Source organism: Nerophis lumbriciformis, linkage group LG29, assembly GCF_033978685.3.
Source record: "Nerophis lumbriciformis linkage group LG29, RoL_Nlum_v2.1, whole genome shotgun sequence".
Taxonomy (NCBI): domain Eukaryota; kingdom Metazoa; phylum Chordata; class Actinopteri; order Syngnathiformes; family Syngnathidae; genus Nerophis; species Nerophis lumbriciformis.
In genome coordinates, this window is record NC_084576.2 from 21,840,001 (window position 1) to 21,852,500 (window position 12,500).

Here is a 12,500-nt window from a genome sequence, read left to right on the forward strand (position 1 = left end):
CGGTGTTAACCTGCCAATGTAGCAAAAAGGCTAGCATGCTAATATTAGCAAGCATGAAGTACCAAAATACAACAGATAAACTTACAGTAGCATGCTAACATGTGTCATTCGTCAAGTAACAAGTTATTGACGCAGAGGTGTCTACCTGCCAAAGTAGCATAAAGGCTAGCATGCTAATATTAGCAAGCATCTAGTACCAAAATACAACAAACTTACGTTAGCATGCTAACACGTGTCGTTCGTCAAGTATCAAAGAACATAATGCAGAGGTGTTTACCTGCCTAAGTAGCAAAAGACTAGCTTGCTTATATTAGAATGCCAACACCTGTGCCGCGGGCCGTTAAAAAATTAGGTATGGGTTACAAATGGCCCCTGTGCCGCACTTCGAACACTCCTGACTTAGACCAAGAGGCAACGTTAGCTGCTAAATAGGCTAATAAAGCTAGCAAACACAATTAGGGCTTTAACGACACATTTGAGCCGGTAACCACACCGATTCCCATTAACTGGGGACAAATATTGCTTTCTTCCACCATCATTTGCAGGCATTTCAGTCTGTCCTCGTCAGTAAGTAGTCTTTGCCATTAAGTCAAAGGTTTGTTGAGTCCTAAAAAGTGTTAATACTGTAAGTATTGTACACACACCAGCTGTTTGAGTGTAATGTGTGTCTTAGTTGTAGTTCTCATGACCTCATTTGGAGGCGTTGAAATCGCCGTGTAAAATCGCTAATGCTAATCGGTAGCATGTCTATGGCATATCCAGTGTAAACTAGCATTGAGCTACCCTGTTTCATATATATACTACTCGTACTTCATGAACCGATGAATACACAAATCACAAAACAACAGCACAAGAAGAAAAGAGCGCCATCTTACCCGCCATCTCTGTCCCAGTCGTACACTTCCACCTTGATGCTCCTGCAGGACACAAACTTACACATCACCATCCAGAAATCTAACTAAATACTAGTTGTTCCAATACGATAGGGATATTGAATCCTTGAATATTGGTCGATAGTGATTTCAGGAGGAACCACACATATAATTTTGTAGTGTGAAAAATGTTTGATTGAGTAAAACTACTTTACTCTAATCAGAGAACAATGGTCGGTATGAAAAACACCAACTTATTTATTATCAATTGTATAATGCTGTCTTTAAGTTGAAATGGAGTGGTAATTGTCTTTTTGGTCACAATAATCCATGAAGTTAAGTTCATGACACCTAAGTTTAATGATGCGGACACATTTGTTACTCGTTATTAGGTTTGCCTATGCAACAATACTTATTTGATACTTGTTTATATTGACAAATTTGCTGTTTTATATTGTTCAATGATTATTACGTATGCCTAGCTTGTGTGCTATTGTGTGCTTAGCTGTTGTGTAGCCGCTAGATTCAAGCAGCCTGTAGCTTAGCATGTTCGCCTTTTGTAAATGACTAAGCAGAAAGTAACCCAGCAGGTACAAGACATTGATACAACGTTGATTATACGTGCTTGTCCTTTAAAACTGACTTTGAAACAACATTGCAAAATAGTTGTATTTGTAAATTGTTGTTTGAGAAATGACCAAATTTCAATGGTCAAATCGACGTCAGAACCAAACATTGAATAAACGTCGTCAAAAAGCATGTTGTTTCAACGTTATGTTTGTGTTGTAGAATATTGGTTGGGAAATGACCAAATTTCAATGATCAAATCAACGTCACAACCTGACATTGATTAAACATCGTCAAAAAGCATGTTGTTTCAACGTTGTATTTGTGTTGAAGAATATTGGTTGGGAAATTACCAAAATTCAACGGTCAAATCAACGTCAGAACCTGACATCGAATAATAAGTTGTCAAAAATCATGTTGTTTCAACGTTGTATTGGCGTTGTCGACTATTGGTTGGGAAATGACCAAATTTCAATGATCAAATCAACGTCAGAACCCAACATTGATTAAACGTCGTCAAAAACTATGTTGTTTCAACGTTGTATTTGTGTTGTAGAATATTGGTTGGGAAATGACTAAATTTCAATAATCAAATCAACGTCACAACCTGACATTGATTAAACGTCGTCAAAAAACATGTTGTTTCAACGTTGTATTTGTGTTGTCAACTATTGGTTGGGAAATGACCAAAATTCAACGGTCAAATCAACGTCAGAACCTGACATCGAATAAAAGTTGTCAAAAAGCATGTTGTTTCAACGTTGTATTGGCGTTGTCGACTATTGGTTGGGAAATGATAAAATTTCAATGGTCAAATCAACGTCAGAACCCAACATTGATTAAACGTCGTCAAAAAGTATGTTGTTTCAACGTTGTATTTGTGTTGTAGAATATTGGTTGGGAAATGACTACATTTCAATGATCAAATCAACGTCACAACCTGACATTCATTAAACGTTGTCAAAAAGCATGTTTCAATGTTGTATTTGTGTTGGAGAATATTGGTTGGGAAATGATCAAAATTCAAAGGTCAAATCAATGTCAGGACCTGACATTGAATAAAAGTCGTCAAAAAGCATGTTGTTTCAACATTGTAGTTGTGTTGTCGAATATTGGTTGGGAAATGACCAAATTTCATTGACCAAATCAACGTCAGAACCAAACATTGATTAAACGTTGTGAAAAAGCATGTTGTTTCAGCGTTGTATTTGTGTTGTGGAATATTGGTTGGGAAATAACTAAATTTCAATGGTCAAATCAACGTCACAACCTGACATTGAATAAACGTCGTCAAAAAGCATGTTGTTTCAACGTTGTATTTGTGTTGAAGAATATTGGTTGGGAAATTACCAAATTTCAATGATCAAATCAACGTCAGAACCCAACATTCATTAATCGTTGCCAAAAAGTATGTTGTTTCAACGTTGTATTTGTGTTGAAGAATACTGGTTGAGAAATGACCAAATTTCAATGACCAAATCAACGTCAGAACCCAACATTAATTAAACATTGTCAAAAAGCATGTTGTTTCAACGTTGTATTGGCGTTGTCGACTATTGGTTGGGAAATGATCAAATTTCAAAGATCAAATCTACGTCAGAACCCGACATTCATTAAACGTTGTCAAAAAACATGTTTCAATGTTGTATTTGTGTTGGAGAATATTGGTTGGGAAATGATCAAAATTCAAAAGTCAAATCAATGTCAGGACCTGTCATTGAATAAAAGTAATCAAAAAGCATGTTGTTTCAACATTGTAGTTGTGTTGTCGAATATTGGTTGGGAAATGACCAAATTTCAATGGTCAAATCAACGTCAGAACCCAACATTGATTAAACGTTGTAAAAAAGCATGTTGTTTCAACGTTGTATTTGTGTTGTGGAATATTGGTTGGGAAATGACTAAATTTCAATGGTCAAATCAACGTCAGAACCTGACATTGAATCAACATCGTCAAAAAGCATGTTGTTTCAATGTTGTATATGTGTTGTGGAATATTGGTTGGGAAATGACTAAATTTCAATGGTCAAATCAACGTCAGAACCTGACATTGAATCAACATCGTCAAAGAGCATGTTGTTTCAATGTTGTATTTGTGTTGGAGAATATTGGTTGGGAAATGATCAAATTTCAATGATCAAATCAACGTCAGAACCCAACATTCATTAAACGTTGTCAAAAAACATGTTTCAATGTTGTATTTGTGTTGGAGAATATTGGTTGGGAAATGATCAAAATTCAAAGGTCAAATCAATGTCAGGACCTGACATTGAATAAAAGTCGTCAAAAAGCATGTTGTTTCAAAATTGTAGTTGTGTTGTGGAATATAGGTTGGGAAATGACTAAATTTCAATGGTCAAATCAACGTCAGAACCTTACATTGAATCAACATCGTCAAAAAGCATGTTGTTTCAATGTTGAATATGTGTTGTGGAATATTGGTTGGGAAATGACTACATTTCAACGGTCAAATCAATGTCACAGCCTGGCATTGAAATAACGTCGTCAAAGAGCATGTTGTTTCAATGTTGTATTCGTGTTGTAAAATATTGGTTGGGAAATTACCAAATTTCAATGATCGAATCAACGTCAGAACCCAACATTGATTAAGCGTTGTCAAAATACATGTTGTTTCAACGTTGTGTTTCAGTTGCTCAACGTCAGGACCAATTCAACAAGTTCTCAACGTTGTTTCAATGTTTTGTGCCTGCTTGGAAGCAAACCCGTTGCAGGACTGCTTGTATCGGAGCGATTATAGATGCACCCCAATACTTGTTGATATCAGACGAATATCCAAATCAGGACCGGGACACCCCTGCAAAATACCACATACTCTAACGTACCGTGTACTTTGGAGGCGGGGCTACAAGGAGTGTCGAAAAGGAGTATGTGGCGATAAAAAGGTGACATTACGAGACCTTAAAGACACGTACGATGAATAAAGAATGTCTTCTGTGAAGTGCTGCTGCAGGTTTAAAGTCAAGTCATTCCAAATGCAAATCCTGGTCTTTGTGGAACAAGTGGGGGGTGTCCACGTAATCTGTGAGCTGCTGGTGGGTGCGCGCCTGAACATCAGCTGATTAAAACACGGAGGGCTTCCTCTTCCTAATCTCCTAACCAGGGAAGGAGCAAAAGGTGCAGCGGGGTTGATTTACACGATGCCGCACGTACATTCGCCTGCTCATTAGACTGCACAGGGTGTCTGAGTAAAGAAGATAAAGTGCGTGTGCCTCATTAAGTTCTAAGTGGAGACCATTACTAAGAATGATTCTGCGGATTCATGCACTAACTGTCCAACACCAAGGCTTCATTTGCTGCAGGGGAAAGCTGCATTCAAAGTTTTCTGGAAGCGTAAACAGATGTAACAGTTCTATTTTGAACTTGTGGGTGGGTCGGTAGAGCGGTTGTGCCAGACACTTGAGGGTTCCAGGTTTGATTCCCGCTTCTGCCACCCTTGTCCCTGTGTTTCACTGTGTAAAGCGCTTTGAGTCTTTAGAGAGAAAAAGCGCAATATAAATATAATTCGCTTTTCTCAGACAAGTGTATTTTTTTTAAAGTTTTTTGCACTATTTACATTTTTATGAATTTGCATTTATTTTGGTATTGTTTTTAATTGTTTTCCCATTTTTTTTACTTCTTTAAACAAATGTAATATTTCTATGTTTCCATTGTTTACTTTTTAAAACAAGTGTATTAGTTGTTCTTTTAATTATTTTTTTGCACTTAACTTTTTAAAATGATTGTATTGTATATTTTTAAACAATTTAAAAAAAGTTGTTCACACTTTTTTAAGAACATGCATGTTTAAAAAATATTTCATAAAAGAAGTGCACTATTTGTCTTTTAGTTATATTTTGCACATTTTAACAAACGTAATATTTCCATTTTTTAATTGTATACATTTTTGTATTGTTATTTTCATTGATTTTTGCACTTTTTAAAAACAATTGTAATATTTCTGTTTACATTTTTTTTTACATTTTAAACAAGTAAATTAGTTCTTATTTTGTGTATTTCTTGCACTTTTTTATTATTTGTATTGTGTCTTTTTACACTCATTTAAACAAATGTAATATAAAAAAAATCATTTTTCATTTTTATAAAATACATGTCATTTTTGGGGGTTATTGGCTAGTTTTTCATTACATTTGTTTAAATGAGTGTAAAACATATTCACATTAATTTAAACAAATGTAATGTTTAAAAAAAAGATTTTATATTTTCATTTTCATAAAGGGTCATTGTTTAAGTTATCGTTTTTGCACATTGTCAAACACATGCAACATCTTTATCTTTATATATATTTTCAAATTATTTTCTTTAATGTTCTTTGGCACCCTTTTCAAACAAATACATTATTAATTGTTTTAAAAATACTTTTCCTTTTCAGTTTTTATTACAAATATATTGTTTCTTTTTTGTATGGTACATTTTTACACCATTTAAGATTTTTTTTTACACTTTTTTAAACAATTATGTTCAAAAACATTTTATTTAAAATTTTTATAATGCAAGTGTACTATTTTTTATTGTTGTTTTTTGCACATTTTTTGAACAGCTTTTTTAAATAACTATTTCCATTTTCCATTTATTTTATACATTTTTTTTGACATTTTTCAAATTATTTTCTTTAATGTTCTTTTGCACCTTTTCAAACAAATACAGTACATTATTAATTGTTTTAAAAATGGTTTTCTTTTTAAATTTTTATTACAAAGATAGTGTTATTTATTTTATTTTTTTTTTTGCACTTTTTTACTTTTTCTTTTAACATTGGTATGGTATATTTTTATACAATTTAAAAAACAAATTTTTTTCTCACTTTTTTCAACAATTGTGATTTTCAAAAACATTTTATTTTTATTTTTTATAATACAAGTGTAATATTTTTTCATTGTTGTTTTTTACACATTTTTTGAACAAATGCAATGTTTATTTTTTTAATCATTTTCTTTTCCACTTTTACTAAAACAGGCAGATTATTTATTTTTAAATACATATTTCCATATACCATTTCCACTTATCATTATTTTATTAATTTATTTTGTCATTTTTAAAATTATTTTATTTATTGTCCTTTGCACCTTTTCAAACAAATACATTAAATAAAAAAAAAAAATATATATATATTTTTTTACAAATGTAGTATTTATTTTTCTCTTTTTTCCCTCATTTTAACACAACTTTATTTTGTATTGTTTTTCGCATGTTGTTAAACAAATAAGTGGGGCGAAGCAACGAGGCATGTGGACACGATTGGCATCCATCAGCATCAGGAAGACCTCATGGCTGCTCATGTAGACGTCAGGTCACCTGCTGGAGCCTTCCTCAGCACTTCCTTGCTACTTCCTGCCTTCCTCAGCCATATTTATTTATCTGTGTTCATTCCTGCATCCCAACTGGTGCAGTCGTGTACTCGAACAGAAAAGTGCCACCTACCTGTCGTAGTCGCCGTTGCAGAGCGCCCTGACGGGAATCTTGAAGGCCTGCCAGACGGGATCCAAAGTGTTCTTCACCACTTCGGTTTTGTGGCAAATGGTGAACCTGCAAGACACGCCGCCTTGTTACTTCCTACCTGCCGTAACCCAAAAATGAAAACACTTCTTTGGTGCTTCCATCGCAGCGGGCCGTTGTTGGAGCCCCGCGGCGAAACGTTTATGCCACAGCTGCACAAAAGCAGTGCGTTAAGTAACGAGGCCCGCTTGAATAAAAGCACTTTGAGGGAAAACAGTGACAGGAACACGTCACACGTCTTCTTCTGGACTCTCAATGGAGGACTTGGACTCAACACAGTTCTACACGTTATTCTTTGTCGTAAGTTGATCCACATTTCCTTATTTAGTTCTCGTAAAACACGGGTGCCAAAGTCATGGCCCGGGGGCCAGATGTGGCCCGCCACTTCATTTTATTTGGCCCTCGAAAGCCTGGAAATAATAGGTATCAATAAAGTACTGTAACTTTTCTTACTAAATGTATTTTTTCTTTCTATTTTGGGAAAATATATATATATGTACACCATGTAGTCGCAAATTATGTTAACTAAAATATTGTCTAATTATGCAAAAATATATTATCAAACATTCAAACCATTTTTTAAATAGAAATAAATACGAATGATAATGATTTCAAAGCATGTTATCCATCAAATTGTGCAATGTAAAAGTAGCAATAGATGTAATGGTAAAACTGTGAAATTTATTGTGGTTTTTACGGCATTTATCGCTAAATGAAAAAAACTGTTCTTTTTTTTTACTGTAATAAACTGTGGTGCCGTTTTGGCAGTTACAGTAATACACCGAAAAATCTACAGTTGTTAATTTGCGGTAAATACAATTGTTTTTAAAAACTGACAGCTCAGGTGCCAAAATTGTACAGAAAAATTGTTTTTTTTTAAAATTTACAGTAAAAAAATAAATGTACATTTTACAGAATAATTTTTTACCATAAAAACAGCAGTACTGTTTTTCCATTTACAGTAATACACACTACATTTTGAGGTGAAATTATTGCAACTTACCATATTTTTTTTACATTTTAGTTTAAAAAAAATCTACTACCGTAATAAAATGCATAAAGAAATTGTGTAATAATAGTATTCACTGTTAGAAGAGGCTCTCTGGGGCCAAACATAACCGCGATGTGGCTCTCAGTGAAACGACTTTGACACCTCTGTCTTAAAATGTTAAAAAGACTACCGTATTTTTTGGAGTATAAGTCGCACTGTAGTATAAGTCGCACCTGCCGAAAATGCATAATAAAAAAGGAAAAAAACATATATAAGTCGCACCGGAGTATAAGTCGCACCTGCCGAAAATGCATAATAAAAAAGGAAAAAAACATATATAAGTCGCACTGGAGCCCGGCCAAACTATGAAAAAAACTGCGACTTATAGTCCGAAAAATACAGTACATTGTAATGTCTGCCCAGGCTGGTGGGATTGTAACCCTCCCAGCACATCGCCTTAAAAACTCCACTTTCCCCTCATCACTCTGATTGTGGGATAAAAATTTAAGGGAAAATGCGCTTTTTGGGGGGAATTTTGCCTATCATGTAAGATAAGAACATGTGTGTTTTTCCTTTTTTCATGCATTCTAAATTGTAAATAAATGCGAGCAAAAGTCAGCCAAAGGGAATCGCTTTATGCATTCTAAATTGTAAATAAATGCGAGCAAAAGTCAGCAAAAGTCGCTTTATTTCGCCTATAAAAGCTCTCTAAAAAAACTTCCATCAAAGTTTTATATACACGATACAATGTAGTAACATTCATAATATCTTATAACATTTACATATTTTGCTCATTTTTAACTAAGGATGATCCAAAAACGTATATTTTTGAGCCTGACAAGTTTTAGAAGTGCTAAACAAAAAATACAAACTATGAACATAATGAAACAATCACTCACTGTACAATGTCTGCTCTCATTGGGATGTTTATCTTCCCGTTTGTCTGAAGAATTAATCGAAATCCGAAAAAAAGTTGACTAACTTCTCGATTTATGTCCTCATCCTTCTACTACCCAGGTGAGAGGCATGATTTATAATTTAGAAATACCTTTTTTTTTCAAACTCAGCAGCACATTATGTCAATATAGCAGCATAAGCTAGTTAGCTCTCTGTGATCTAAAAAGTAGTTTTATCGGTGTTAGCGCTTTGTGGAGGGAAAGTGTAGTCAGCGCTGCTTGTAGGAGGAAAAGTCACCGCCGCTGTCCATGGTACTGAAGACGAGCACCAGCGGGCAGGGGTGGGGCATGTGCTGACGGCGAGACACAGCTGACATGTGATTAGATTTCACAGGTGGTACGTGTTAATCTAATCATCTGTTGTCTTTAACAGTAAGCAGCCGGGAGCAGAGGGAGAGAGAGGATTGGGAGTCACGGCAACGTCACGACATGCGGAAAGACATTTTTTGAAAATCTTGTGCCAAACATTAAAACTTTGTTAAACCTGCACGCTTGGCTCTTGTGCCATGTGGAGCTAGTGGAGCTAGTGGAGCTGCTAGGAAGCGACTTCCACACGCTTATAATAACAATTACACTAATACTTAACGTAAATGGAGCATTGTCGGCGGCATTTGGATGGTTACAGACGCAATAGGTTACTTCCATTCGCTGCATTGTTAGCTGACTTTTGCTAGCATTTCTTTACGAGTTAGAATGCGTAAAGAAAACATGTGTTCTTGTCTTACATGAGGATTGTGAATGATGGGCAAAATTCAAAAAAGAAAGTGCAGAATAGTGCGAAAATATCCACTTTTTCCACTCCATTACTGTCTATTTTAGAATCCTCGACGAATCAAAACAATTCGGAAGAATCGTCGGACAATCATTGCACCTGTGTCGCCGTGCTTTTGCTGGCATACGGAAAAACCCGATCTAACGAATCAGATTCCACTTTGTAAGAGTCGACATTGTCGCTTAGGTGGACAAGCGATTATGTTGTTACGAGCGGCACAGAGACAAGCGGGAAGGGAAACTAAATGGGGCATTCTGATTGGCTGGGAGAAGTCATGCAGTTCCTAATGAAATGGCTGATTGTAGAATGTTGTACATGTACAGTACATAATATTATATAAGAGGCTGTATCTTGCTTATGGAGCGTACACGGCAGCTTTCTAGAGCGTAAACAATCAAGTGTGTGTGTGTGTGTGTGTGTGCATGTGTGTGTGTGTCAGACATGTTGTGGAACGCGAGGAGCTTGTCAACTTACGATCCGTCTTCGTTACTGCGATAAAAGACGAGGAAAGGATCCGACTTCCCGAAGAAATCCTTCTTGTCCAGCTTGTTGCCACAAAACTGCAGCATGACCGACTCCTGCCAGGGCGAGCAGAGGAAATAATCAATAACGTTCACGCGACTTGACGTCCGCCACGGCCACACGCATCATATTAATATACGTCTTTATGCTTTTATTAAACTTCAAAACATTGCCTGCTTGGGACTCTATATTTCTTTACATTGTTATATTTATATTTTGGAGTTGTAGTTGTATCAATAATATATTCTGTATTTATCCATTCATTATACAATTTTACAATATCTTCTGTATGTATTCATTCATTTACAATATTTGTACAACATGTTTGTAGATTTTTTTATACATTATTTGTTGTTGATTTTTTACAATGTATTGTGTATTTATTTATTTATAAGATTTGTATTAGTTTTATTTGTATAATATATCCAGTATTTATTGATTGATTTACAATGTTTGTGTATTATTCCTACAATATATTCCTTATTTATGTATTCATTATACAATGTTCATTGTTGGTTAGTTGTTGTCTTTTTTTTTTTTACAATATATTCTGTGTTTATTATTATTTATTATTCATGTTTTTTCCCCAATATATTTTGTATTTATTGATTAATTTATTTACAGTGTGTGCTAGTTTTATTTTTACTTTATACATTTATTGATTCATGATACAATGTTTATTATTTCTTTTTAAATGTATTCTGTATTTATTTACAATATTTGCCTTAGTTTTATTTATACAACATGTTTATTGATTTGTTATACATTAATTGTTTTTTACAATATATTCTGTGTTTATTCATTAACAATGTTTGTATTCATTTCATTTGTACAATATATCCTGTATTTATTTATTGATTTACGATGTTTGTGAATTGTATTCCTACAATATATTCCTTATTTATGTATTCATTATACAATGTTCATTGTTGGTTAGTTGTTGTCTTTTTTTTTTTTACAATATATTCTGTGTTTAATGATTTTTTTATTTAGTGTGTGCTATTTTTATTCTTACTATATACATTTATTGATTCATGATACAATACAAAACAATACAATTTATTTTTATGTATTTATTTACTTTTTTTTTTTTTTTTACAATATATCCTGTATTTATTTATTGATTTACAATGTTAGTTTTATTCCTACAATATATGTTTTGTTTATTCATTCATTATACAATGTTTATTAGTTGTTTTTTATACAATATATCCTGTATTTATTTATTGATTTACAATTGTTTAGTTTTATTCCTACAATATATTTTTTGTTTATTCATTTATTATACAATGTTTAATATTAGTTGGTTTTTTTACAATATATTCTGTATTCATTTGTTTAAATTTGTTTATGATAGCTGTATTTATATATTATATATACATATTTGTTTATTGATTAGTTATACAATATTAGTTGCAGTTGTTTTCTTGTTTTTACAATATATTTTGTATTTATTTATTTACAATGTTTGTTAGTTTTATTCCTACAATATATTTTTTGTTTATTCATTCGTTATACAATGTTTATTAATAGTTGTTTTTTTCTTTACAATATATTCGGTATTCATTTATTTAAATTTGTTTAGATGTTATATATAGATATTTGTGTATTGATTGGTTGTCCAATATTAGTTGCAGTTGGGATTTTGTTTTACAAAATATTTTGTATTTATTAATTTATTCACAATGTTTGTGTTAATTTTATTCCTGCAATATTTATTTATTTATTGATTCATCATAAAATATTTGTTAGGTTTATATATTTTTTTATAACATATATTCTGGATTTATTTCCATGCAATGTATATGTTAAGTGTTTTTGTTACAATATATTCTGAATGTATTGATTCATTATACAATGTTCATATCAGTTTTATTTCTACAAACGTATGTTATAAATATATATTTTCTTATTAATACTGTGCATATAAATTGTTAGCAATGCAACTGCAACACATTTTAATTCAATCAATTAACATTTATTAATGTTACACTTCTTCATCAGTAAATATGAGTATTTAGCAATGTAAGTAATCTTTTTTTTTTATCATTTGCTTCCAATGTAAGTAGAGAATATTATGGGCCTGATGTACTAAGATCCAAATAGCAGGTGCTAAACAGCGTGTGCAAACTACAAAATAGTGTGTACTATTAGTGGGCGTGTTGCACGTGATCTACTAAGACTGTGTGTGCAACTGATAACTAGTGCAGACCGCCTTATTTAAATGAGGTTTTTGTTTTTGCCATGGAAACACTCATTTACTGCACATTCATGTCATCATGCTCCTTCTACCTGTGGTCTTTTGT

General features: G+C 33.1%; 1 protein-coding gene across 2 annotated transcripts in view; it reads right to left on the reverse strand.

Moving 5' to 3' along the window:
• Positions 1–12,500, reverse strand: part of LOC133572082 (copine-8-like) — a 139,964-nt gene that overhangs the window by 54,895 nt on the left and 72,569 nt on the right. For both annotated transcript variants that reach the window (XM_061924763.2, XM_061924762.2), the window contains 3 exons: positions 10,147–10,250; positions 6,879–6,983; positions 876–917 (listed from right to left, as the gene is read on the reverse strand). In XM_061924763.2, coding sequence (XP_061780747.1) covers positions 876–917; positions 6,879–6,983; positions 10,147–10,250 — 251 coding nt within the window. The remainder of the gene's footprint in view (positions 1–875; positions 918–6,878; positions 6,984–10,146; positions 10,251–12,500) is intronic.